Raw genomic sequence first — 27,862 nt, forward strand, 5'->3', positions numbered from 1 at the left:
TTGATTACAGGATACCAGCAAAGATCAGTCAATAATTTTTTTCTCATTAAGCTCCAATTTTCTTCTGAGAGTGCTCCGGGCATATGTTTATGTTAAGAGGGGAATCATAATTCATTCTCGCAGTCCAGCAGTCAAATGGAGCATTCATGGATTCAAGTTAAAATGCTTTGCAGGATGGTCTTGTTGGTGTCAAAAGGCCACAATGGGACCACTAATATTGCAGAGACAGCAATGCATAACCTAATTTCTCGTGCCAGTAAAAATGACAAAACTGCCCTCTAGTGAACCTTTATTAGTGAAATATTATAAACTTTTTCTTTAAAATAATTTTTTCTCAGATACAACTGAACCCTTACAAAGGAAAAAAGCAGATGCAGAACTGTTTGTATTTTCTGCACTTTTAGAGTTGTAGAAAGCATCAAATTAAGCAGTAGTTTGTTTTATCAAGTATTTTACATGTTTGAATGCTCCCATTCTGTGATGTCTTTGCACACCAGGTTATCACTGTCAAGTCACTGAAAATAATAAAACAGAGCTACATCACTTTTAACACCTTTTACATCTGAAGAAGTGCCATGATATACAATGTATTTGCTGACACACGTGACTACTGGACTGCAGTAATCTGACAGACATTTGAAATTAAAAAGAGCTTTGAAATAAATCCCTAGCCTCTGGCTATAGGTCATAACCATCTTTCTATTAAAGAAAATGTTGTTTTAAATCAAAGAAAACCCATTTGTGCAAAATGGTGAGACCACAGTGGTTCATTACACACAGAAGACAATTTCTGCTCATATTATTAATAAAGTTATGTTCACTGCAAATGCCAGAATACAAACAGGTCTTGGATAAACTGAAAATTACCACTTTATACTCAGTTACTCTGACTGTAAGACTGAAAATGTCAATGAACTGTAATAACATCCTATACCTAAAAATAGCTTTGATATTGTTAGAAATATAACTAATTAATCCAAGCATCTGTATTATAACATTACACCATTTGTCATTTGAAAAAGTTTATTTGACCAGCATGTACATTTTCCCTGAAATGAAAACAGATGTCATACAGATTGAATACAGTAAAATAATTTTAACATTCATGTGAAAATGCTGCTCCCTGGTGGCAAAATGTGACCCTGACAACATGTGCCGTTTGGTGATGCGCTGCTCTCCATCAAAGCAACTTGCAATGACGTTTTGCTTCAATAAGTACTTGTGGCACTTAAAGATAAACTGTCCTTTATTATGTTCATCAATATTTTACTGGCAAAAAAACTTAATAAAGGCCTAATTAAATATCATCACACACATTAGATGAAGCAAACATTTAAGTACAAAGGTTCTCCGTCCTGTGTACATCCACCGTCCTTAGAAAAAAAGAAACAACATTTCTATTAGATTGATATCTTATTAAACTTCTGGGGGAGAAAAGCACGACTGATGAGTGTAATTTAATACCTGCTCAGCTACACTTTGTCAATGCCAAGTTCTTCAGGAGTAGAGATGCCGAGCTCTTCTAATATTGGCCCCAGCTCCTGGATCAGGTACGGGTAGATATCTTTATGGGGGCCGGCTTTGTCCTGAGGAAATAAAAGAGGAAAACCCATTAATTTAGGACTATCAACTACAAAAACGCTGGGAGAAAATATTCCCTGATGAGTTTTTCTCACCTTCACAGCTTCCAAAATTCGGATGGCGCTGGCCAAATCATTTAATCTCCGACAGGCTCTCAGTGCAGCCTCGATAATCTTTGGCTCAGGTACCAGATCGTATCCGATCAATGTGTTCATCCCTGAAAAGTGAAATTCAACACTTTTTTTTTAAATGGAGAACAAAGACAGAAATCAACAGTCTACAATAAGCCTCATTTAATCTGTTCTTTGAATATATTCCATGAAAAGACCAAAACAAACCTGAACCCATTCCACTGAAACATATTTTCTACATAAATGAGGCACACAGTTAGTAAGAGACATGTCCCTTTGTTACAATGACTGCGGGCACAGTAGTCCCACACACACCACCCGGAGGCCAAAGATACTCACTAGTGCATCAAATATGTGTTATAGACTGGAAACCCTGTTAGCATTAACATTTGCCATGCCACTCTGATGAGTGAGCGGACCAACCAGTGACCAGGGAGGGTGGCTTAGGATGAAATCAAGTGTGTTTCTTTGTTGATGTTGTTGTAGTGGTGGTAGAGTTTCAATGGATATGTTGGACAAAACTGATTGGTTAAAGGCTGCTCCAATAGTTTCAAAATAAACCAGATGTCTACGCCCAGTAGGAAGCAACACTGGGAACGATTCCCTATGGAGTGTACTGAGACACACACACACACACACACATATATATATATATATATATATATATATATATACTTGTATATATACTTGTACTTTATTCTTTGGTTCAACGTTTTGTTTTTTTATTTTAGAGTGTGACTTTTTGTGACTTTTAATATTTTAAAGACTGGATTCATTTGTTGTGTTGTAGAAAAATGTGTACATTCCTCAAAATAAGGTATTAAAAAACTATTATTTTGTTGTCTGCATTGAAACTCGGGTAATCTCAGGAAACAAATCAGCACTACTATTAAAAACCTGGCCAAGGCATTATATGTACACGGGGACTTTATTTCAAAATTAGACACACCGAAGCCGTCATGGAAACACCAGTCACGTCTCCAGTGAGCCAGTGATGTCTGCAATATATTTAAATGTTCAAAACACTGGTAACTTCCAGTGATTAATTCTCACCAACATCCAGACGTACCTTTTCTCAGCTCCCACGCGTCAATTTCTGGCTTGTTGAAATAAGTGACCCAGCGGGCATCAAACTCCTCATCCGTCTCCTGTTTCCCATGTGAGTAACACCGCGAGGCCAAAAGAGCTGCATCACAAACAAATTAAATAAAAAAAACTTTCATTTCAGCAATCTAGTACCAATAAAAAAATAAAAATAAAGCACAAACAGTGGCATCTAGTGTTGAAGGGTAAACCCAGTCAAGGACAAATCTACAATGGGTGAAGCAGAAAAAGAAACAAACGCTGTCAAGTAATGCAGTTGGATCAGTGACAGGTGATCCTGCACGTAACTGGGGCTGATAACACACACAGGACACGTCGGTCACGTGATCCTCAGATTACAGATCAGATTATAATTTGTAAATATCCATCCGTCTCATTAATTAACCCTGCAGACAGACCCGAGCTGACGCTGCAGCGTTTTAACTTAAAACCCCTCACGTCGACACGAGAGTGGTAACGTGTTTCTTGGGTTGTGATTGTCTTTGATGTCTGATGTCTGTCTGATGTCTGTCTGATGTCTGTCCAGACATCAAGTCCTCTCACACAGTCAAACACAACCGACAGGGCCTCGTGCCAAGCCTTGTGACAGGGTCACGGCAAGGACACGGACACCGCCGAGCTGAACACCGGGACATTTACGAAGCAGGACAGATGGGTCATGTTGAGCAAAATAATAAAAAAAAGGCTTTATAACTTCAGCGAGACGTAAATGCGTTTTGATTAAAAGACTTAATGAGTGACAGTCACGCGGGCTAACCTCATCTCGGCTAGCTCGATTAGCCGTGCGGGGCACCGCAACGTTCACAAACTGACACATTGGTGACAATAACACGACGTGACAGAAGAATGAGCAATTACCTTGGCACCTCGGCGGCTGCGTGCGGGTTAAACTCCGGACGCCGGAGACCGAGAGTCGGACGGCGGCTCTGAACATGATGCGGGACGGCCGGTTACACGAACCGGTGAGGTTTGGCAGGAGTGAGCTAGTGCTAACTGGGTTAGCTCGTCACGTACACCATCTGCTGCTGCGCATGCGCAAAACCGCAGGATTATCCGCTCTCTTTGACCTCCTGTTTCCGCAACGCATGTTTGGGCGTGTCGGCCCACATGTACCAATAGAGCAATCTATCTAAAAACAAATACTCTATCGACAGTAAAAGTCCTGTTTGAAAAATTTAAATAAATAATAATAAAAAAAAAGCATTTGCAGCAAAATATGATTAAAGTATCAAAGTAAAAGTACTGCTATTATTAGGCTATATATGACATCATTAGATTATTGATAGTGAAGCATCAGCGTGTCAGCAGCGTGTTACTGTTGTAGCTGCTGCAGGCGGACCAAGTTTAAATTGTTTTATATACAGTTTCATATTCCGGGACAGCTGATAAATGTGAGGGGTTGTCGGATGATATGAAGAAAAAAACACCAAAAAAAAAAACCAACATAAAAACTTTTACGTTTTTGGACTTTTTCGCAAATCTTAGATATTGGATCATGTGAACATTTATTGAAATGAAATCATGTGAGAAGTGTATAATGAAAAAAAAAATCAGTTTGGTTGAAATTTTAACAACTCATAGACACACTGCTTTTTTTTTTTTTTCTTTTTTTTTTCTTTTTATTTTATTTTATTGTACTCTATTAATCCCCGAGGGGAAATTCTTTCGCTACAGCAGCATCTGGGGGGGGGGGGGGGGGGGGAGCTGCTGCAACAGGCTTTTTTTGTAAGACGTGAGAAGACAAACAGGTTGGAAGCCGCTGTTTTATATTTAACAATGTGTGTATTTTAAAAGCTTTTCATGGTAAGCCTGTCCACTCTGTCAAATCTTCATTTTACAAGTTACTAAAGCTGTCAAATAACTGTAGTGGAGAATATTACCCTCTGAAATGGAGTGGACTCTACTATTAAGTAGTATAAAATGAAAATACTCAAGTAAAGTATAAGTAAGTCAAAATTGTACAGTAAGGGAGTAAATGTAGCCTTCTGATTTACTTTCCACCACTGTAAAATGCAAAAATGCTAAAAGTCAGTTAATATCATGATGACATCAATGTCAATTGTCCCATGTGAGATTATATGCTGCACAAATAGAGCCTTCGCTCACCAAGGCTCACTAATAAGGACCACACACGCTCCCTAATCAGGATCAAAAGTTTTATCAGGATTTCTCATCGGCTATTTTCTATAAGGATGAGAGTTAATGGTCCCAACCACTTTTTCCATTTCACTGTATTGTAGATTATTTTGGAGAACAAATTCCCACAAAAACAAACCAACTTGGATCGAAATGATTTTACTTAATGCACGTAAAAAAATTAAGGCTTGTATCTCTGCAAAATTTTAGGTTCAGATGTTTAAAATGTCTCTATTCTAAAAGGTTATGTCTGCTTTTATGAATGTTGATGACACATGTGCATTCCTCACCATACCCTAAAACATAAAAATTGAGATGCATTTCCAAGATACTTTATTTATTTAAGTCCTGTTATAGCCACACAAAAAAAATTCATTATGAAAGTTAAGAAATGACCAGAATGTTATGGTCTCACCATCCATTACGATGAGAATTATTTTCTAAAGTAGAAAACAGAAAAAAGATAATTGATGCAGAACCCAGTGTTTATATTGACAATGACTGTGACCAACTTTGATTACATTTTGGTGGTTTGTTGAACCTATTGCATTAGAATAGGTTCTGATATTACTAATACAAGCTAATATGATTAATATTTCAAACACCTTTTCATGTGTTACTTTTTATAAGAAAGTAATGCAAAATAAGTATTGTATACATTTCTACATGCAATTGTATTGCTACAAATTATCATTGTTTTATTCCCAGTGGAGCTACTAAAACAATATTTGTAGACGTTGAATTATATCATTCATTTTAGACCTTGGAGGCAGACACAATTATTTACTTTAGTTGCAAAAATCCTTCCAAATTTAAATGCAGAGGTGTTACCTCCTTTTGGAAAACTTGATGCTGATAAACTCAATGATAAAATAACCTCATCAAACCTCACGAGAATGGAAATATTTTTGATCACATGATGCAGTCAGACATTGGATGTTTAGGGAGGACCTAAACTCCAACTATCCAGACAGAGTCTCTTGGCTGTGTGCTGCAAGGAGGGACTGTGATCCGTCCTGAGCGGACCTCTGCATCTCTCTGCGTCCTCAGTGGGACCACTGGGGTTTTGTGGGGGTTGGTATCCGGACTCCTGGGGATCCAGAGGGTCTTTAGAGAGCAGGATGCAGATGGCAGGGACGGTCCTCTCCATGGTTATACCTGGTGCTCCCTGCTGTGTCTCCCAAACTTCATTCACTGTCTTGTAGTAGAGTTTGGACACCTGGTGCAGCCCCCCTACTTTACGTTTCAGGATCTCCACACAGGTGATAGTCTTGGTGACTCCCCTGCCTGATCCAGTGAAGACCACTTGTCTCAGTGATGTCCCATTGCCGTCTCCTCCATCCCCTTGCATGCGAGCTGTTGCAAACCGCAGTAGATTGCGGATCTTGCTTCCTTCTTTTACTCGCATGTGCAGGATGTCGGCTGCGAGACCTGGGATCGGACAGGGACTTCTGTCCTCTGTGCGGCTGATTCTCCTAAAGTTGCTCTGGCCAGGTTTTGGAGTAGAAGATAAGAATGGGAATGAAGGACTGAATGAAATGGACTGTTGTTCCATTTTAATGCTGTGTGCAGCATTTGAACTCTTCATCTGACCCCTGGGTTAAGTGATTGCTTGGAGAGAAACAAAACAACTGTGCTGGATGCTGTTTCTAAGCCTGCAGCCTCGGATTATTTACATCTCCCTCGAGATCTGAAGCACATTTCTTGTTCATTTAGTCAAAGAAAGTAAAAGCTGATCAGTTTAGTAATGCAAACTTGTCACTTATCTTGATCTTCTCTCTGTCTTCTGTCCATGCTGCATTTCCATTTTGTCTTCTAGGCACTAAGATGACAGCCAGCAGAATGAAGAGGGCATTTCTTCCTCTAATCCCATTGACATGAAGGAAAAGATGTCCTTCCTCTATTCAGCACTGAGGACAGCTGATGCCAACAAACACATATGAGGCTCAGAGAGAGACATGTAGAGTGAGACAAAGTGCTCTTAAAGGCACATGCAACATTTTGCCTCATTTAATAATGTCTGTCAGATTGGAGCTAGTTGGGATTTTTGTTCAAGGCTTAAGGGCTAAGAGATGTTATTTGTCTGCGGTTGCTTTAATAAACACTACTTAATGAGATTTAACAAGGCACGTATTTGAAACATTTCTTCTTCTTTTTTTTTTAACTGAATAGGACTTAGTTGTCCCATTTTATTTACATTGTTAATGTGGGTTTTTTTTCAGATACAGCACCAAACTACAATCTCACCAGATTAAAGATAAAGAGAAATATTACCAATATTGTAACATGTGTAAGATCATGGTTTTCAAGGCTGCTTTCCCTTTGCACTATCATCAGAGAGCCATATGATCCGAGAGAAATGTCTTTCTCTGGGCTATTGCAGCTACTTCACAGTTCTCCCTTCGGTCCAGCCTGCTGGGCTGACCCAGAAAATGCTTGCTGTACAGGTTGTGCCTCCTTTTAATAAATGACATATATGAGGACAATCATACCTTGGAGCTGCCACTTTTTTTTCTAAACCCACATGAAAATAGAACTTGTGAAACAAATCTGTATCCAGATGGCAACAGAGATGTTTTTGTAGTTGCTCACTTCAGAGAAGCCGATCTGAGAGAGGAGGTCAGGAGGCAGCTGCGGGGCTCATGTGGAACCAGTACACTGTTATAATGGTGCGTTTCTGCCTCACAGGATCGTATGCACCCCATCTTGTTCACTGACTCAGACAATGAGCAAAAACATGTGGTTCCCAGTGGTGTTAGGTCAGAGTAAATTACAATTAGTTGCCTTGAGGATTATCCACTGTCCATGAATGTCAATTAACTGTCCATCAGTGAATATACTGCACTCACAATATTATAAAACTTGATTATTTAGTAGTTTCAATTTCCAGACATTTATTTCCTGATTGTCATAAAGATTATGGTTTTATTTGCCCTTTTGTAAGTAATGAGAAAGCCCCTTAGAGTAGTTATTGGTTACACCATCATCTGGTGGTGTAACACACACATTACACAAAGGACGAAACAAATAGATCTTTGAGTTGTTGAAAAACTGCATTAATAGGTAAAACAAAAACACTGAAATCAATTGAACAAAATTTGTAAATATTATAAAATTTTATTCAGAAATGTATGGTTATGACATATTTACAAAAACACATGCTCACAGTAAAGTGTAAAATAGAACATAAGGCACAAAAGCTTTCAGATGACACAGCAAAACAGTGTTGTGATACTGATGATAGAAAGAAGCTCAGTTCAGGTTTTGTGGTTTCTTTCCTTCAAGTTGCTGTTTTTTTATTCACGCTAAACCTGATACGTTTAATGTCCAGCAGCTCCTTGTTTCATTTTTCAAACCAGTAAAAGTCTAACTTAATATTTTTCACCACCAAGAACAACAACCTATTCTCAGTCAGTCCATTTTTTTTTATATATGAAATAGTAGAAGAAGACCATGGGTATGTGTGTGTGTATATTGGTTTTCTCAGCATGGATTTGAAGCAATTACTTGTAAAATTTCCCTCTGGATTCTGGCTTGCTGAGTGTTGATGTGAACATCTCCCACCTGACCATTTTCATACCTGTGAAAGACAAAAGCAGACGGTTGTAGGAAACTGAAAGATAGTCTGAAAATTTCTGACTGCTCTGAGAAGCAGAAAGATGTTTCAGCAGTGCCTTTGTCTGCTGCGTTCTGCTTTACTCACACAAAGAGGAAACGTGTGCAGACATGGTCAGACACTGGACACACCCAAATGTTCCCGTGTTTTTGAAGGTCTTTTGAAGTTATCACTGTTAAGACGTACAGACACCTGTTAGACATTGATATCACAAAATCACATCTTTTAAATCGAGCCTCTCGGTGAGACTACCCCTAATTTACCTTCACAGAGTGCAATGCAGTTTAGGTTACTGCTTTGCAGAAACCTGGAGTCCCCCAGCTGTTCCTGAAAAAAGCAGAGAATACAGAGTGAGATACAAAAAATAGAGCGGATCTTTTTGTGCAGACTGCATCTACAAATGATAATCTGACCTGTTTGATTTTGTTTATGCGGTTGTATTTCTGTAAAAGTTCTTCTTTGGTTGATATTTGGTGTTGACCTTTACCCATCTCTGAACAAAGAGAAAGAACATGTTTTAAAGATATTCTAGATAAACACTGGGGATTATGTAGTTTTACACAGATGATCAGAAATGATGATAAAGTGTTTGTTCTTACCAGAATATCCAAAAGATATACTCGAAATAGGACTCAAATAGATGCCTTTTCCATATGCAGCTCCGTGAAGCTTGAATAGAAAAGTGCATAAAAAAAATGTCTCAAAATAGATGTCAGTGGTCTAAATGTACACATAACATTTGTTGTTTTTCATTGAAATTCCTACTTTAAAAACTATAGGCTTACATCAAGGAGATCAAAGAAAGTAAACATTTGGGAAGGCTTTGGTATTCTCATATTCTACCTGTAATTTAGTGTACGAGGCGTTGACCAACCCGTTTCTCAAAATGGAGTGCCAGTTTTCAATGTGGGAACCACTGAAAGTAGTGAAAAAAAAGGTCTTCGCATGAAGCAGGGATGAAGTTATATCTAAGTATTAATAGAAACGTTTCATAAAAAAATCTAGCCGTGGTTTTACTCACTGGAAAGCAAAGGTGCTGCCATAAAGTTTCCTAGCAGTTTGAAAGCGAGCCTCTTTGGATGGAGGGCTGCTGATCAACAGGAACTGATGTGGCGTGTGCATAAACTTCAGTCGCTATTGTGCACCAAGTGATACAAGATTAAATGGGAGATTGAATTCAATAAAACTCGGTATGGAATGTAATAACTGAATGCTAATTATTAACTACAGCTGCTTTAAAACTCGAAACTACAGTGTTAATAAATGATTAACTGCTAGCATACCTTGTTCAGTGGAAGCTTGACAATGTATGATCTGTTGCTCGCTAAAATCCTGTTGTTAAATACAAACACACACCTGGATATAAGTCTAAACACACTTGGATTTTAATGATATTTGACATTTATAAGACAGAACAAAAATATAAGTCAAATGATAGATTAGATTGTGTCTCTCACCACTGTAGCAAGGGATGAGCGAGAGGGTCTATCTTGTCCATCTGCTTCTTTATCTCAGAATATGGACCCTGGATACAACGAAATACAATTAATTAATGCAACTGTCAGGGAACCATTCACCAGATTTGAGGTTTTTCTCACGGAGAAGAATCAGATGTGAATCTTGGAAACGGGATTGAGAGTGAAGGGTTCACAGTATATTGAGATGAGTTACCTGTGCCATCCTCCTGATCAACAAGACATTGTCCAGAGCTTTCTGCAGCCTGCTGTAGCTCTTCCTCTGTCACCACAAAATAATGTATGATTGCTTCAGTTTAACAAAATTACATACTGAATAATCCATTACAAATAAGGTCAGTAATTACTTTGGTTCAGCTGATACCTTCGGACTAAAGGCCAGAGTTTTGGGATTGCACGGATCAACAACAGAAGGGTACGGTTCAAATATGATGCTCTTGCGTGAAGACTGAAGGGCTGCTCTGCACATGGCAACCAACAGGTCAACCACCTGCAAGAGCAGAGATTACTGGGATACCGAACTCTTACACTCTGATCACTCATACTATACAGTATGTGAAAGTGTTACCAACCTCTGCACCGGTGGCCACCTCTTCTGTAGCTCCAGACATAACTCCCAGCATGTAAAAGGAAAACACACACAGCTCCCTGGTGCAAGCTGCGGGCTAAGAACACACAAAGCAGAATGTTGACAATGCATTAACAGACATCTGCATTTTTTTGTTTTAAATCCGTTGATCAACCCCTAAACTATCCAACTAATTTATTTGTAAGAGCTCGTACCTTAAGCATAAGGCCATTTTGAAACACATGTCGCTCATCACAAACGACACAGTATTCATTCAGTGTTGGGATTCTCTGCTCAGCGTACTTCATCACCTGTGTACACAATGAAAAACTAATTATGAAAACTGTTTACATTCTGGCTCACAGTCTGATGAAATTAAAATGTTAAATTTAAATTTGCTTGACATAAACCATCTAACAGCATTTTGTAAAGAAAATTATGTTTGGTTTGTTTCTTGAGTCCATGTGAACAATTATGCTAAATATGAAGAAATTCTCATTCACATTCAAAACAATAGGGAAGGTGTAAGGTCACAGTGATTGTGACCTTTGATCCCCAAACCTGATCAGGTCATCATTGGGACCAAGTGAATGTTTGTGCTAAATTTGAAGAAATTCGCTCAAGGCGTTCCTAAAATATTGCATCCATAAGCCCGGAGTGGACCTACATATGTACGGACATGATGCCTCCTTCCACAGCCGTCACCAGTGCAGAGGCATAAAAACATTTTGGATTACCACACTATCATATCAGGATAGGGCTTTACCTGAACCAAGAAGCCGTGATGCAGAGTTGGCGTGGTCTTACAGTGGCCGATGGCCTGGGAGGTGAAGAGCAGCTCTATCAGCTGTTTGGTGCTAAGTTGTGCTGAGGATTTGACCGCTGAGACCATCACCCTCTGTGGAAGAACAGATACACACACTCTATTACTATTAAACACTTTCAGACCTAAAAAAGCGATTTTTGCAAACATAGCAGCAGTCATAAAATAGCTACAAATTTTTTTTTATTTAGAAGAATATCCTTCATTTAAATTAGAGGGGGTCCTCACCTTTCCACTAGGCGTGTACGTGAAAAGCTCTCCGGTTGGATTCTTGATGGCGTAGGAAGTTGTCTGATTTGTGAAACGATTCAGTTTCATTGCAGGTAAAATGATCCTGTCCTTCACAGCCGGTTCCTGGTAGCCATCGGACCTGCTCGCAGTAAGTAAGAAGTGAATAGACACATCCAAGAGCAGATTGAGCCATCAGTAAAACAGCGGTGATATCAAATTCCCTCATACTTTGATAGTGGCAGCCAGATGCTAAATCTCGCACGAAATTTCTTGATGGTTCCACTTGGCCTGAACCATTTGCGTTGGCTCTTCTGTCGGACCACGATGTTGTCATTTGTCAGGTGCCTCCACTCTTGAGATATGAAGACTGTGAGAATACTGGGGAACAGAAATAAATAGTTTTGTCTGTTTATAATCAGGAGATGGACCATGAATCATGTGAAACAATGTGGATGGATCTTATCAAAGCATGCAATGAGCAAAGTAATTATTAGGCCCATAAAAGTTCAAGTAAAGTATGAGCACTCACTTCTGCAGTTGTTTCCCTAGACTGAAATGATCAGTATTAGATTGCTGAAAGACCTCAACTGAAGGTGCTGTGATGAGAAAAATCACTTTATCAGGTGTCACATTTATTCACGGTGAAATCTTTTTGCAGAAGTTGTGTTGGTGCTCACCAGGTCCGTCCAGATACTGAGACACAGAAAAGTGCAGGCGGATAACGATGGGCTCCGATGGATCAACCCTCCAGGCTTTGGCTGCTTCCTCCTGTGGACACAAAACACTGTCATCATTTTCAACAGATGCCATGACAGCAAATGTGTTGGTTGTGGTCAGAGGTTTACCCACTTGTCTGAGACACTGTACTTGTCAACAAAAAAAAGGTATGGTTTCTTTTCAAAATTTTGTGTCTGTTTGTGCCCCAACACATTTATTGAATTATTGAGAATTACAGCCTCTTATTTGTATGACTCTGCCAACCAGTCAAGTTGAAGTTTACATCCATGTCTGTTCAGATTCAAGTAAATGAAGAAAAATCCTCATGCTTGATCAATAAAGCTGACTCTAATTGAACACAAAGTTCTCACCATGACAGTAATAAATAAAATTAAAAAAACATGGATTATTCACACACATCTTCAACCTGACAGCACAGACGGACACAAAGACAGAGTGATCTTGACCTTTGATCTCTGATGACCCAAACCTAATCTTGGCTCCAGCACAAAGGCATAAAATCTGTATTGCATATTATACATCTTGGGAACAATGAAAATGTCTTAACTTTATGAGATTGCCCTTTAACGTCCTCTCAGCTGAGTAGGATTTACTGCAGCAGGTAACTTTTCTGTGCCTGTATTAATAGGGCAGGCTTGACTGCACATGATGAACTCACTCGGCCACAATAACAAGAAGTATGTTTGTAGGAGGAAAGGTGAGGCTTTCAATTACAAAGAACACTGTACGTACTGTCAAGCCTGGCGATGCTAGTCTCACCTCAAAGAGAGAGGATTACCTCAGGACATCATAAAACTATCAGCCAGAAAGTTAAATCTCAGATGCAACCATGTGTTCCAGCAGGACATCAACCCATAAATACACTTTATAAAAGGGTGTGCGATGTCAAAATCAAGCCAAAGTTAAACTTTTGTTGTTGTTGTTGTTGTTGAGACCTCAGGTTTAAATAAATTAAGTGGACTGCCCTGAGAAGATGTGTCCATTCAAGATAAATCAAGCCTGCCAATAACTGCTGTCAAAGAATGCTAAGAGATATGCAACTAAATATTAGTTGTACTATATGATAGTTTGGATCCACTAGATATTGTTATATTCTAAAAAGATGTACAATTGATTATTTAAATAAACCAAATTGTTCAATATAGTTTTAAAAAAAAAAAGAAAAAATTACACTAATACCACCATAATAAAAGCCCATTACAAGTTGACCACAACCCAAATCATTTGTGAGTAAATTTGAACTTACATCCAGAAAGTTGGCATTAATGTTCAAGTCAACATCCACATCATCAATCGCCCCATAGTCCCTGATAGAAGAAAAGGAAGGGGAAATTAGAAAACGCAGAAAAGAAGCGGAGATCGCTTCATTTCAAGGCTGTGAATGAGAAAAGATGTTCAGACAATCACCAGACAGAGACTGCAGAGTCTGAATACAAAGTCCTCACTGCCTCGATGTCTGCATCCAGCTGGGGGTGGTGATACAGGTCAGTGGCACAACCCTCCTGCCAAGACAAACACTAAGACACTTACCTCACGGCCTAAACAGCTCAGCACGACAGGGGGCTGAAGGATTAAACAAGTCACACATTTCTACAGCTAAGGATTGTTTTTTTTTTTCCTATCATGACAAGAAGGTTGAAAGATATAGAATACAGGTAACATTTTAGTTTATCAACCTCTGTTTAGCATTTATAAGCAGTATACAAACAATTAATGGATGCATAACACCCTACTATGACATGATCTGCTGTAAACATAAACACGGCCTTTCTTAAGTGCTTATCAATTAATTTATCAACTCTATTTGTATAAAATCTCCTGTGAAGCATAATAAATTGCTGTAACACAGTTATAATTATATAAAGTTAATTGAATTAAACATATTCAGAAGACATTTATGAACATGAACTGTAATCTGTGCTTATTGCTGTAGTAGTGTTTACTATGTGAAAATGTTATTAAAAAAGTCTCAAAAGAAAGACAATGTAATTGATGTTTACTTGTACTCCAAACAGGATGTCGTCCATGTCGCTGTCCTCATCACTGGGACTCTCTGTCCACTGCTGGCACACAGTGTCCTGTCGAGTTAATGGGAAAAGCTGTCAATCGAAAGATCATTTTAGATACACAGTTAATTTTTTCCTTCTGTCCACCCAAACAAAGTCAGCTAACAATGCTGCTGAGACTTTCACCGATGTCAACACATTTGCAGGGATATAATAGTAAATGTACAATAGAGAATAAACATTTCAAAACAGGATATTTAATACACACAGTATATATTATAATATAACCTCCTTGGCATGCTGGTGGTTGCAAAACAAGATAGGGTTTTAACTAATGATTGCTGTCATTATAAATAAATAATTCATTCTGTTCTTCATGACGTGTTTGGTCTGTAAAAAGACAAAAAATAGTGAAAAATTTCCATCAGAATTACCCAGAGTACAAGGCAGAACAATTTGCTGCTGTAAAAACAAACGGTCCTTTTCAGAGATATCCAAACTCTCTGATATTAAGGGCTTTACATAGAAATAGAGATGTATATTTGGAGCTTACAGACTCACCATGTGTTCAGTTTTTGGGCTTTTCTTCAGCAACAACAGACAAAGTGTTTACTCCACTGTGACTGAAAGATTCAAACACAATGCTGGGAAAACATATGCAACTTAATTAGTTCAGCTACCTCTGCAATATAAACAGATTGCTGTCATTTACTTTACAATTTAGACTATATTTTTACTATCATGATTACTGTTGTTTGCCTCTGTTTTTTCCCATATGTAAACAATGGAAAAGTAAATAATTTTAAATATTAAAATGCCTCACAAGATCAGAGCATGTGTCTGGTAATATTAATATGCCAGGCACAAAAATGTGTTCTTACCTTGTCACAGAGTTACTCCACGTTTCAAGGCAACATAGAAAAAAAGAAATAATGTAATCACAAAAATCACAAGAATCTCCACATATGTGACCTTGACACCAGCAGAACAAAAGAATAGTCCTGTTAGATGGCTCTGCTAGCTGTCTGAGTTTGGTCGTCCTCCCCCTCTGTTTTGAACAGCAGGAAGTCACACATGTTTAGCCTGACTTCTGGGTCACATGACTGGCTGCAGATACTGGCAGCATGAGCAGCTGAACCTGGTCCAGAGAGAGAAGAGGCTGAGGACAAAACCTGAAAGTAACATTAAGTATCTCTGTCCTATTTGTGTGACACAAGTGCCATCTATTGCAATGCTCCTCCTTTATCATCTTGTCCTTCATGAAAGAGGAGAGTTTAAAGAAAAAGCAACACAACTCTATGATTCATACTCTCCTTCAGACTCTTGAAATATCAGGCTCATGAATCCGCTTTAAAGACTCTGATGAGAACAAAGACCCTTCGTGGCAGGACAGCGATGTGGGTGATGTTTGGCTTTTATTGGTCTTCCTGTTTGTTTTCTCTGTTGCAGCCTGACCTTAATTGGTAGTTACCCTTGTTAGCAGTCACCTGCTGCTCTGCAGTCTGGACAGATTCGACACCTCTAGGGCTGCAGTCATTTGTGCAGGTCTCTCAACAAGGGCTTTTCTTAAGGTAATCCACTTAGAGATAAGTGGGTGTTTGTATATCTATAGGGGGGTGGGCACAATATCACGACTCCTTTTTCTTTATATTACACAGTATAAGGCCATTTTCAAGGCTGTCTGTACACAACTAAGAATAAAAAGCAGTCACAGACAGCGTGAGTGACATTCCTGCTCAGCTAAGTCAATATTCTCAAACAGCATCTGCAGAACATCTCAAGCTTCACAAATATATTATTTCCTGGAGGGTTATCGGTTTATGTTGTACTACACTGTGCAGTTTTTGTGTTGCCATCTCATTTTTTTTAAATTTTAGGCAAGATAAATGAACAGGTTCACCGTGAAGATCAGATTCCCACAGCAACCACTATTCAATATCTATTGCATCTGTTGTAGAGACCAATAATTTAACATCAAAACTTCATCAGGAAATACATTGAAATACATAAATTGGTCTATTAATTCTCTCTCTCTTGTTCTAGATATTTCCTTTTTGAGTTTGTATTAACAAATCAGGTGGTGAGAGAGAAAAATGTGTGTATGACACAAGGTATGTCTGAATCAGGGACACTGCAGATATATGATGTGCATCATCACCACCACAACTTTTCAGAGAGCTTTTTCCCCATATCCATCCATTATCTATACCCACTTTATTCTGAACAGGGTCAGGGTTTTTGGATGGTGGGAGGAAGCCAGAGTACCCAGGGTAGAGAGAGAACCCATGCAGGCACAGGCAGAACATACAAACTCCACACAGAAAGGCCCAGGCCAGGATTCGAATCGCTAACCTTATCGCTGCGAGGCGACAATGCTAACCATTGCACCACTGTGGTGGCGTTTTCTTATATATACATAAAACCCTCAACAAATAATACAAAAATCTACAATTGGCATACAACTTTCAAATTACCTTCCAAAAAACCTTTGTTGTAAAATATGATGATGTCATTTTTATTGTATTAGTCATTTATGTGACATTTTGTTGGAATTAGTTTATGACATCTTGAGTTGTGGCCACAAACATGCTTTGTGAGGTCATATTAACCTTTGACCTTTGACCACTAAAATTTGATCAGTTAATCTGAGTACAAGTGAACGTTTGTTGCAAATGTACTGATGTACAAAACATTCCTGAGACATTGCGTTCATGACAATGAGACCGACAGACAATGTGAGAATAGTAAAATACCTGTGATAAGAAAGTGACTCTTAGAACATCTAAATCTATTTTAAAAATCATTCAATTGAATAGGGTATTTTACTTTTAAAATGTCTTTTGTTTTCTTCTTGTTTTTTCCTTTTTAAACAAAAAATTTAAATAGGTTTCACACCATTCTTATATACACACATATATATATATATATATATTTGTATATATCAGGTTGACTCTGTCCAGCTGACCTGTGGGGAAAAAAACGCTTGAGACAATTCAGCCGGTCATCCACAAGAGAGAGCTGCTGTTGAGTTGTTGAGAGAGAGAGAGAGAGAGAGAGAGAGAGAGAGAGACCCATAGAAAGGCCTTGTGTCCCAGATCCATACTTTACATAATATGAGGAGACTGTTTTTGCAGTTAGTGTGCAAAAATCTAACTCGAACTTTGACATGTCACTGTATTGTACACATTTTGTCTGTAGATATATGTGCTGAATTCTGGAGTGATTAAAAAAAAAAAATTCTTTTATTTTCACCTTTCTCAATTTATTTGCTCGCTTTGCAGCTGTGAGCGGCTCTTCCTTTCCTTTGTGCAATGCACTTTGGGAGAATAGTGTGCATTTACAGCACACTTCCTTTTTTTTCATGCTGACTATTTTAAATGACAGCTGGCCTTAACACACATATAAATCCCTTTAAATGTAGCCAAACAAATACAAGTTAGATAAATTACTTACTGCAATAATATCAAAACCTGCTGCGTTACGTTTTACAATGTTATATCCAAGCTCAGGTGGTTTATACATTTGATGCCTAATCAACACAATTACAAAACTGCATACAGGCAGCTAATGAAGACCTAAGAACCATTAAGACATTATTGTATTTTATTTTTTAAACCCATCTTCAAACTGTGACTCACTTCTCTGCAGCCTGTGCTCCACTTGCTTCAAGCCTGCTAATTGAAGAATGTAAAAAAAGTGTGAATCTGAGAGGGAATTACATACATACATACACACACACACACACACACACACACACACACACACACACACACACACACACACACACACACACACACACACACAAAGTAAAAAAGGGGGTACCCCTACCAGTGGATACAAATGATTGGATTACTGAGCAGGGCTGAGACAGCACATCTTGATTATAGTAAATAACCTTTAGGAGAGTGCACATATCTGCAAAACACACAGTGTTGGGTGGATCTGGTTTTATCTTATGGTACGGTATGTTCCTCACACAGTGAGCCCAGCATGGGTCATCTACATCTAAAAGTGTATATGTTTAACATAACTTAACCTGTCAGAATGACAACCAGATGACACCTACAGTTTATCTACCGTACACTATTTTGGTAAAGTTGCGTCATGTGTGATGCATGCATTTGTGTATTTGTATAATTTGTAAGCAGGTTGATATTTAGTTTGCATCAGTGTTCGACCTAAAATGACAATAGTTAATGTTGGCAAGCACACTAGCAGACTAGTTTTCTACAAAAACAGCAAAATACACAGCAATTAAAATGCTTTACATACTTAAGAGAAATGAGAATTGTATTCACACTCAGATGGATGTTGTCTTGTATGTTCAGACTGGGGGTGTCACTTTGTGTTTTTCCTTGCAATCTTAGCATATAGATTTTAGTCCTTAGATCTCCCCATCACACAAACTTTATGCCCTTCTTGATTTCACATTGCTTACATCCATTTAAGACTCTCACAACAGTGGCTGCTAACAAATTTATACCTCTTATGAGCAAAATACTGTTTACATGCAGGAGCATAATTCTTAAAATATATCAGTGGTAGACTCTAAAGAATTTATGGACAAAATATAATAGTTCTATCTGTTAATAAAGTTGTTTTATTGACTTTCTGAGGAAGGCATCCTCTTCCAGAGATGAAAGCAGGAAGTAAATTGTTCTGGTCATGTGATCATACACACTGACATCCATAATTTCAGTCAAGGCAATATATTTTTTCACTTACATTTTTTATTTCTTGGCCAAATCCTACAACAACACATGTGGAGCTTCCAGAAACAAAGCTGTGATCTGTGAGATTGAAAAGTTTAATGAGAAACATAGCAGGGAACCACCCCAATTAAAGGTTTTGTCTTTTATGCTGCCAGGGTCCCTTTGCTCTATTTGCGGTTCTGGGGTCCCTTTAACCCCCTATTAAATTAGACCCTGGTTTGCATATCTGCAGACATTTTATGTTACTTTTCACTCATCAACTGTCATGATCTTCACACTGCAGTTTTCAGTTTGGTATCACCTTTCATATACTGTTCAATCTCCTTTACAGTACATGAAAATCACAAATGAATGCATTTAGACTGTCACTGTGCAGCAGGAACGCTAATCCCTGATGAGCTCATAAATATTTCAATAAAGGAAAAAAAAGGGGGGGATGACTTGTCAGCTTCAAAATAACATATGAATGTACCTCCACAAAGAAGGTGGAAAATGATATATACAATGAAAGTAAAGGGAAATAATGTTTTTGCTGATCTCTCTAAAATTCCTAATGAATGTTGAATATGGTACAGTATTAATAACAATGTATGTCAAAGATAAACATTAAAAGGCCAAATGAGGTGAATAAGAAGTCCAAACTGATGAAGGCTCATGTTTAAGTCTCAGTGTCGCGCCCTATATCGTGTGTCACAGGGTGTCTCTCCCACTGGAAAGTAGTCCCGGCTAGTTACGGGGATAAAACCTGTCGCTCCGCAGCAGCTAGTGGCGGTTTGGACCCTGCAAAGTTCACCCAGTAGGTAAGTAGGCGCAAGTAGACTTAACTTTATGACATTTAAAGTCTTCTGACATGTTGTATCTGCTGTTTGGTTTTTCATACGCAGTTCCTTTGTGAACACTGGACAAGAGTAAAGTCCCATTAGAGCTCAACTTTAATTTACCTTTTTTATTTGTGTATATTTGATCTACTTTTCCTTTTGTAATACTACATCTCCGCACTTCTGCAGCGTTACTGCGTTACTTGGATGTACTTTCTTATATAAACAATACCATATAAATATCTGGCAAATAGGTGTCCTAAACAGCTGATATTTAGACAAAACGAGGCATTTTCCAATTAATTGTATGTTTTAAGAAACTTATCTCTCTTCGCAAAGTAAATAACACTTTAATTTATACCCGTCACCCTTTAATCTGTGTTCTGAGTAATTTATTGCATTGCAGCAATTTAGCATTGTAGCCGTTTCATATATTCATTTTTAAAATGCTGAGTTTTTACAGATTCCAAGATGGCTTAGCGTGACCTTGATGAACAAACAATAGACAAAATGAAAACTGTTTGATTTCCTTTTATCAAGTATGTCCATGAATACTCTCAGCTGACTGTTATTTTAGGTGAATACTGGAGGCATAAGTCCGAGCAAACACGCATGATATATCCATGGGCTGACTAACAACACACGTTTGTCAAACATGTTGAATTCCTCGATTCCAACCAAGTGCAGGCTGAATCCCAATTACTGGGCCGTGTCCCTTTAATGTGCATTGGTTGGATTCTCAACCAGCATTGAACTTCAGGCCACATGAATTATGTTTTTCAGCCTTGTGTATGTGTATGTGTATGTGTGTGTGTGTGTGTGTGTGTGAATCACTTTTAGCCTCTGTCAGAAGTGGCCAGCTCCTCTTCTTCAGTTGCACATGAACTCCTGCTGGAATGTGGGAGAGTGCAGTCAGGCAGGGTCATACTGTCGTTGTTGCTTTTTGCGCCGGCTGTTCGGTCAGCTTACACAGACACTCTGCACTGTAAAAGACTTAAAAGTAATCCATAGAAAGGTCACATCTTTATTATGAGTGTACATAATTAAAAGGTTTATATTTTCTCTTTCAACATAGAGTCTAATTTGATTTCCTCTTTTTGTGATGTATTGTTGCCGTCTTATCTAACTTCCTGTCCCATGAACAAAAATAATATTTCCTCTGTAACCTATAAGATATGTCACAGGTAGAGTTATCAGGCACTAATCAATCATCTCTCTTGTTTCTTTGTCTGTAGGACTTTCCCTGCAGACGTAGATCCAGTCATGTCGAAGTCAAAGGATGCCAGCTCTTCCATCATCCACACCCAGCAGCTACAGGCTGCCATGGCGGACACATTTATTGAGCACATGTGTCTGCTGGACATCGACTCTGAACCTGCCATGTCTCGCAACACCGGCATCATCTGCACAATTGGTCAGACACATGGCCAAGGCCCATTGATCTCCTCTCATTACAATCCAAAGATGATCTAAATGTATCACGGTTTGGCCTTGCAGATGTTACATTCATCCCCATGTCTTTCTGCACTCATTTACTTCTACACTGCAGGACCTGCCTCCCGATCTGTGGACATGTCCAAGGAAATGATCAAGGCTGGGATGAACATTGCAAGAATGAACTTCTCTCATGGCACGCATGAAGTGAGTGAATGGTTGGAAATATAGTTTCTGTGCCTGCCTTTGAGTTCCTATTTGCATATTCGCTTTCGCCTCACTTTAAACTTTCTAACATGATGCAATCCCATAGTCCTAAATGATTTTTGTCAAAGCAGGTGCCTCACCAGCAGCTATTAAAGGCACCTGCTTAAACATCACTGATTATCACTGACTCCAATGATGCCACGCATCAGTTGAAGTCCAGATAGAGCAGCGCAGCAGCAGTTCTTTTGCCCTCTGCGAGCGGCTCAGTGAGGTTTTACCCTTTACAGTTGCAGCGGTCTGTGTGACATTACTCTTGTGGCTTGGTAACGGTCTGTAATGTGATCTATGAGTTTATACTTGCCCCTTCAGTGCCGGGTCTGTGTTGTAGCTTGTGAGCCAACTGTATCACAGCCAATTCTTAGGCCGACCTTCTACTGACCTCTTGCCTTTAAAAGTCATGCCCCTTTTCCTTTTCCACTGTCACCTGAGTGGAGGAGCCATGAAATCTATCATCAGCTGCAGTATGAACACCCATAGTTAGCATTTAGATCTCAAAATGTTATGGGCAGTGTTTTTTTTTTTTATTGTAACTCAACTTAGGGGCTTTTGACTTTATGTGAAAGCGTGAGGTAGCTTGGCACTGATAGAAAAAGATTTAGTGCAGTTGATAATCATTACTCCAGAAAATGACAACAAAGTGAATATTTGATTTTGTTATGAGAAAGGAAAAATAAACTTGACCTCTGTCTCATTGGTGTGTCAGTTGTCAGTACAGCCATAAATAGTAGTCACCCTCACAGCAACAGTATGAGCAGCGGGCATGTGGCGAAGCCGCAGTGTGGTGTCATTATTGAGAGAGGACATCAGTCAGTACTCGCGTTAGAGTTTTAATTTCTAAGTTTTTTTGTTTTTTTTCTTGCATGTAAATAGCAGGCAGCATATATGTAACATAGCTCACAAATTATTTGGAAAGTATTCATGCATTGCCTGATAGCCTATGTTGGCTATTTATGTCCTGTGCTAAAAATATGTCGCAGTTATGAGTCTATATAGTTATGTAACCAGTTCTCTGACTTTGTGACCAAGTTTGTCCCCCTGTTGTTGTACTGACTTCATTTTAATTTGAAGAATTGAAAATAGTTAGAGATAATCTTTTGTCTACTTCAGTAAAAACTAGAGTTATTTGAGTAAATTAAAATAAACTAGTGTAATTCACTAATATTACTACTTTCACCTTTTATGCTATGTTAAGATTTACTGAAAGGTTTTCAGTGTGATAACATTTGTTTATTACACAGTACCATGCTGAGACCATCAAGAATGTCCGCGACGCAGCTGAGAGCTTTGGGCAAGGATCCGCTGAATACAGACCAGTGGCCATCGCTCTGGACACCAAGGGACCTGAAATCAGGACCGGACTTATCAAGGGCGTAAGTTCTTGCCAAATCCCAGAGGCTGAGATGAGGCCATTGTTCTTTTATGGAGAATAAATAACTGTGTGGAAGTTTTCTGTAGCAACTGTCTTTTTCTCCTGTTCAGAGTGGCACCGCTGAGGTTGAGCTGAAGAAAGGTGAAACCATCAAGATCACACTGGACGACCAGTACATGGAGAAATGTGATGAGAAAGTTCTGTGGCTGGACTACAAAAACATCCCCAAGGTTGTGCAGACCGGAAGCCACATCTACGTTGATGATGGTCTGATTTCCCTCAAGGTCAAAGAAATCGGTAAGCACACAAACAATCAACCGTTTCTTCCATCTTGTCCATCTCTTTTTCTTCGTGCCTAATGATTATATTAATTCTCTGCGTTTTGCGTGTCCAAAGGCAACGACTACCTGATGTGTGAGATTGAGAATGGCGGTCTGCTGGGCAGCAAGAAGGGTGTCAACCTGCCCGGAGCTGCCGTTGACCTGCCTGCCTTGTCTGAGAAGGACATTCAGGACCTGCAGTTTGGAGTGGAGCAGGGTGTTGACATGGTCTTCGCCTCTTTCATCCGTAAGGCTGCTGACATTCAGGCTGTCAGGAAAGTGCTGGGCGAGAAGGGCAAGGACATCAAGATCATCAGCAAGCTGGAGAACCACGAGGGTGTGCGCAGGTGGGTGGATTTCCAGCTGTCACAGATAAATCTGAGTCTTTTATTTTTGTCCAACATATTTTTTTTTTCTTTTGCTCTATTAGATTTGATGAGATCCTAGAGGCTAGTGATGGCATCATGGTTGCACGTGGAGACCTGGGAATTGAAATCCCAACAGAGAAGGTCTTCATCGCCCAGAAAATGATGACCGGCAAGTGCAACAGGATCGGCAAGCCCATCATTTGTGCCACACAGGTCTGTGATACCAAGCGTAGGATCAAAGATTAATGGTAAGGTTTTTGGAGGCATCAAATGATGCAGTGTGTCTCGTTCACATTAAGATGCTGGAGAGCATGACCAAGAAACCCCGCCCTACTCGCGCTGAGGCCAGTGACGTTGCCAATGCCGTGCTGGATGGCAATGACTGCATCATGCTGAGTGGTGAGACTGCCAAGGGAGACTACCCCCTGGACGCTGTGCTCACACAGCACAGGGTAAGACTGCTTCTGCTCCCTGAGTGCTGTATCAACAATACAGATGTGTTTTGGAGCAACATTAAAAGACCACACTGGTGTTTTTGCATGTTTTGTCTGATGCATGTTTGATGCAAGAATCGCTTCTGTGGTGTTTGATGCAGCAAAAACCTACTAACACCTGTGCACATGCCAGTCTTGACAGTTTTTTTGTTTTGTTTTTAATGACAAAAGATACCAAATTCACATGACGGAAAATCTTTTGTGGAAATATATTTTATTCTGAAGCTACATCCTGCACAAGTAAGAAATGTTTTGCTTTTGTAATTGTCATAACAGTTTATTTTATATTTCATAATTTACTGACCATGAAAATACGCAAAAATAAAAGTGGATCTTGTATCCAGTAATCTAAAATATTTATTATCGTCATCTGATCACGGGATCTATAATGATGCATCCTCCGTTTTGTGATTATCAAGGTCATGAATGGCAAGCAAACATGAATATGCATATTCATGCGTGTATATTAAACTGAAAAAGTACTTGAAACAGTAAACTTGAAGGCTTCTGTTGAGGATGATGTTTGCCTCATGATGCGAGTTACATTTTCCAGATCATGTAAAATGAAGAGAAAAGTAGCTTCCTTGCTGTGAGCACATTGCTGGTATCAGCTTGCTTTTACTAACGGCTTATCTCGTATTTGTTCAATTTGCTTTGTGTATCCCTGTGGCACCACTCCTCCCTCTATCCATCTGCTACCAAACATCTCCTCTTGTCTTCTGCAGTGTGCTTTAACTGTGTGATCATATTGCTCAGTAGCATGTGTCTGAGATCCTACTGTGCACAGCAACAGTCCCTGGACACCACGGCAGCTGCTGTTGTTTAGCTTCATGCCTCAGTGTGCTTTCAGGTATGAAGAACTCCGCACTAAGCTTAACTGCTTCTTTCGTTTGTCCTTTGAAACACAAACGAACTCCTGCAGTTAAAACTAGCTGTGCGACTGCGTGACACCACTGTAACCTGTAACTGTTGTCTTCACATGTTCAGATTGCCCGTGAAGCCGAGGCAGCCATGTTCCACAGGCAGATGTTTGAGGAGCTCCGTCGCACCTCTCATCTGACCCGTGACCCCACAGAGTCCATCGCCATTGGTGCCGTCGAGGCTTCCTTCAAGTGCTGCGCCAGCGCCATCATTGTGCTCACCAAGACTGGCAGGTGAGACTCCGAGAACCTGCCCACTGTGTAAATCTCCTCTGCAACACTCTTCTAATCCTCCAGGACGCCCACTGCGAGCAAAGAAACTGGTGCATTATAACATCTCTCCCTCCGGCCGCCCCCAGCTCGAATGAAGTGTGCCAACTTTCACTGCACTAACAATCTGTGCTCCACTTGTGACCTTTTGAGTTATGAACCCTGACATTTTACAAGTTAATTTTAACTTCCAGTACATTACCGTCCATTTGAAGTTCAACCTCACATCACATGATACAGAACACATGCCACTGTCAGCTGATAATGACAATTGTTTCAGTAAAGTGGATACAGTTAATATCTCCTTGTTAACAATGGATCACATGAATACTTGAGAAAATGGGCCTTTGTGGTAAATTATCAGTCCACTCTGCAGTTCACCTCAGATCTGCGGAGGTTTGTGACCTCTTTCAGCTCATTGTTTTGGTTTACTTAGCGCTTTTATCGATGCTGTTATTGCCCACAGCAGAGAGCTATGCTCACAGTACGCTACCTACTTAGCACCAGACGGACACAGTTAGTAACAAGCAAGTGAACATAGTGGAGCAGCTAAAGAACCAAATGTTTTAATCAGAAATTGAGGAATCTAAAAGAGTTAAAAGGAGACTGAATATTGAACTTGCATTCCTCACACTCACACAGCTCCAAATGAATGACAATGTTGTTCTGTAACTGCCAATAATTATTGGATTACGCTGTTCCCAGTTTGTGATCATTTTTGCTTGTTACCTGCAGGTCTGCTCACATGCTGTCGAGGTACAGGCCCCGTGCCCCCATCATTGCCGTAACCCGCTGTGGCCAGACTGCTCGCCAGGCTCACCTGTACCGTGGTATCTACCCTGTGCTCTACACTAAGCCTGCCAACGACGTCTGGGCTGAGGACGTTGACCTGCGCGTGAACTTTGCCATTGAAGTCGGTGAGTGGCAATGCTTTAATGATTTTTGACAGTTCAATCAAGTGGCTCAAGGAGAAAGAGATTTTTTTTTTTGTGCCAGGAGTTAAAAGACTTCATCTTCAATCAATTTGATCCTTTTATTTATTTTTTGATAACGCCTCTCTTTTCACTATTCATAGGCAAGCACCGCAAATTTTTCAAGTCTGGAGATGTGGCCCTTGTTGTAACCGGCTGGCGTCCAGGCTCCGGTTACACCAACACCATGAGGGTTGTGCTGGTGCCTTGAACTTCACTGAAGGACGTCGGTAACGATTCTCCCTCCCCTCCTCTGTAACCACCTTCCCTCCGTAATGGACTTGCTGACGGTTTTCATAACAAAGTTTCAACCAGCCCACAATTTTAAAAGACTTTTGATGATCTCATCCACAGACAGTCACTCCATGATTCCCGTCACCATTATGTCCAGTTTATTGTCTAAATCCAACTGCCGGAGACTAAGCTTGATTAAAAACATTTCAGTGGCCTCTCCTCTGTCCTGTGCCTGCCTGACTCTACATGGTCAACAAAGTGGAGATCTGTGTTCCTCTACACACACTGTAGACTAAATTTAAGGTACGTGTTTTGTCATTTCTTTGGGTTTTAGTAATTTTCCAGGAATAAACATAAATATATACTGTTGTTGTCCTCTCCTGTGTTTTATGTTGAGCTGACAGCTGGTACAGTGTGTCAGTGGGAAGTGAGATGGCATGACAGGTTTTCCATCCATTAAAAGAAGCTATTAAATCAACTGTGTTTGTCTCATTATAACTGTCACTGAGTTTTTCATGAATATAATGAAAATAAAATGGACCATGAAAACATAAACTGAATTTACTGATAAAACTAAACTAAGTAAAATGACCAAAAAAGTTGGTGAGGCTGCCTGTCTTAACCAAGACATTAACACAGCAAGTTTATGGAGCAGGACAGGTCTGCTCAGATCCAGGGACAATCAGCGCAAGACAAAAGTACGCATAAGAAGTAAAAAGGCCCAACCTATAGTATTAAATAAGATGTTATTAAAGAACAATGCGGTGACATACAGAGAAAATAGAGTCATTGTAGTGTGAAACAAAATTCACAATTAAAAACTCTTCTTGCCATTTTACACAATAACAACAGAGTTTACTGCAGGTACATTTCATTTCAATACAGCAGTTTTTATTTCAAGTGTTTGCTGTCTTCACAAAAAATTTCTATTGACTGTTTTATTTCAGAGAATTTTTGACACTTTCTTTTCTCTGTCAAGAGAAAAATGGCAGAGCATTTATGTGATTGGCTGTTTCATTGGTGTGAATGGACGGACATCCAAATCCATAACTGTTTTTTCATAAAAAGGACATTTTGAGATGAAAAGTTCTGGAAGTTAAAATTATATAAAGGCAAGAAAAATGTAAGTTTCTGCACACCAACATGTGCTACTTTACATTTTCCTGGTCATTACAAGTTTTGTCTGTATTTAGTTAGATAATCATTTCTTTCATAATTCCTTATTAAATAAATTAATACAAATCATTATCAGACATCCAGAAAATAATTATTTCAT

The 27,862-nt window shown here is 39.3% G+C and overlaps 4 protein-coding genes across 5 annotated transcripts; 1 reads left to right on the forward strand and 3 right to left on the reverse strand.

Annotated features, from left to right (window-relative positions):
* Nucleotides 1-1,005: 1,005 nt before the first annotated feature.
* LOC138206455 (cytochrome c oxidase subunit 5A, mitochondrial-like) lies at nucleotides 1,006-3,829 on the reverse strand. Its single transcript, XM_069163181.1, has 5 exons — nucleotides 3,675-3,829; nucleotides 2,782-2,898; nucleotides 1,677-1,798; nucleotides 1,465-1,586; nucleotides 1,006-1,373 (listed from the first exon to the last, which is right to left on the reverse strand). The coding sequence occupies exons 1-4, from the start codon at nucleotides 3,748-3,750 to the stop codon at nucleotides 1,473-1,475; spliced, it is 429 nt and encodes a 142-aa protein (XP_069019282.1). The 5' UTR covers nucleotides 3,751-3,829; the 3' UTR covers nucleotides 1,006-1,373; nucleotides 1,465-1,472.
* A 2,063-nt stretch (nucleotides 3,830-5,892) lies between these two features.
* Nucleotides 5,893-6,507, reverse strand: rpp25a (ribonuclease P and MRP subunit p25, a). The gene has a single exon (XM_069162335.1). It carries the CDS (start codon nucleotides 6,505-6,507, stop codon nucleotides 5,893-5,895), a length of 615 nt encoding a protein of 204 aa, XP_069018436.1.
* Nucleotides 6,508-8,435: 1,928 nt separating this feature from the next.
* Nucleotides 8,436-14,439, reverse strand: LOC138206212 (protein mono-ADP-ribosyltransferase PARP6-like). The gene is made up of 21 exons (XM_069162779.1): nucleotides 14,404-14,439; nucleotides 13,811-13,905; nucleotides 13,650-13,710; nucleotides 12,343-12,433; nucleotides 12,195-12,261; nucleotides 11,894-12,043; nucleotides 11,663-11,807; nucleotides 11,352-11,509; nucleotides 10,827-10,941; nucleotides 10,616-10,708; nucleotides 10,408-10,533; nucleotides 10,240-10,305; nucleotides 10,026-10,093; nucleotides 9,852-9,900; nucleotides 9,590-9,702; nucleotides 9,412-9,484; nucleotides 9,168-9,237; nucleotides 8,982-9,061; nucleotides 8,832-8,895; nucleotides 8,656-8,740; nucleotides 8,436-8,532 (listed from the first exon to the last, which is right to left on the reverse strand). Exons 1-21 carry the CDS (start codon nucleotides 14,428-14,430, stop codon nucleotides 8,436-8,438), a joined length of 1,893 nt encoding a protein of 630 aa, XP_069018880.1. The 5' UTR covers nucleotides 14,431-14,439.
* A 5,407-nt stretch (nucleotides 14,440-19,846) lies between these two features.
* Nucleotides 19,847-27,064, forward strand: pkmb (pyruvate kinase M1/2b). Of its 2 annotated transcripts, none has more exons than XM_069163001.1 (11): nucleotides 19,847-19,921; nucleotides 21,175-21,353; nucleotides 21,489-21,580; nucleotides 22,879-23,010; nucleotides 23,120-23,306; nucleotides 23,406-23,676; nucleotides 23,760-23,910; nucleotides 23,997-24,149; nucleotides 25,179-25,345; nucleotides 26,117-26,298; nucleotides 26,457-27,064. In XM_069163001.1, the coding sequence occupies exons 2-11, from the start codon at nucleotides 21,203-21,205 to the stop codon at nucleotides 26,561-26,563; spliced, it is 1,593 nt and encodes a 530-aa protein (XP_069019102.1). In that variant the 5' UTR covers nucleotides 19,847-19,921; nucleotides 21,175-21,202; the 3' UTR covers nucleotides 26,564-27,064. The 2 variants fall into 2 exon arrangements, with proteins under 2 accessions (XP_069019102.1, XP_069019103.1); XM_069163002.1 differs by having other exon boundaries at nucleotides 19,862-19,917.
* Nucleotides 27,065-27,862: the final 798 nt, after the last annotated feature.

Source organism: Embiotoca jacksoni, unplaced genomic scaffold, assembly GCF_022577435.1.
Source record: "Embiotoca jacksoni isolate LCO1_2020_lvr unplaced genomic scaffold, fEmbJac1.0.p SCAF_3, whole genome shotgun sequence".
Classification (NCBI taxonomy): domain Eukaryota; kingdom Metazoa; phylum Chordata; class Actinopteri; family Embiotocidae; genus Embiotoca; species Embiotoca jacksoni.

What these genes read in the sequence shown, in the direction of transcription:
- LOC138206455 (XM_069163181.1), bottom strand. Translation starts at nt 3,750, where the DNA reads ATGTTCAGAGCCGCCGTCCGACTCTCGGTCTCCGGCGTCCGGAGTTTA. An exon ending in CGCGTGGGAGCTGAGAAAAG is followed by an intron (nt 1,799 to 2,781) that starts GTACGTCTGGAT and finishes TTCACTTTTCAG; the next exon opens with GGATGAACACATTGATCGGA. An exon ending in GAATTTTGGAAGCTGTGAAG is followed by an intron (nt 1,587 to 1,676) that starts GTGAGAAAAACT and finishes TTATTTCCTCAG; the next exon opens with GACAAAGCCGGCCCCCATAA.
- rpp25a (XM_069162335.1), bottom strand. Translation starts at nt 6,507, where the DNA reads ATGGAACAACAGTCCATTTCATTCAGTCCTTCATTCCCATTCTTATCT.
- LOC138206212 (XM_069162779.1), bottom strand. Translation starts at nt 14,430, where the DNA reads ATGGACGACATCCTGTTTGGAGTACAA. An exon ending in GACTCTGCAGTCTCTGTCTG is followed by an intron (nt 13,711 to 13,810) that starts GTGATTGTCTGA and finishes TTCTTCTATCAG; the next exon opens with GGACTATGGGGCGATTGATG. An exon ending in GCATAAACAAAATCAAACAG is followed by an intron (nt 8,896 to 8,981) that starts GTCAGATTATCA and finishes TGCTTTTTTCAG; the next exon opens with GAACAGCTGGGGGACTCCAG.
- pkmb (XM_069163001.1), top strand. Translation starts at nt 21,203, where the DNA reads ATGTCGAAGTCAAAGGATGCCAGCTCTTCCATCATCCACACCCAGCAG. An exon ending in GTGCTCACCAAGACTGGCAG is followed by an intron (nt 25,346 to 26,116) that starts GTGAGACTCCGA and finishes TGTTACCTGCAG; the next exon opens with GTCTGCTCACATGCTGTCGA. An exon ending in GAACTTTGCCATTGAAGTCG is followed by an intron (nt 26,299 to 26,456) that starts GTGAGTGGCAAT and finishes CACTATTCATAG; the next exon opens with GCAAGCACCGCAAATTTTTC.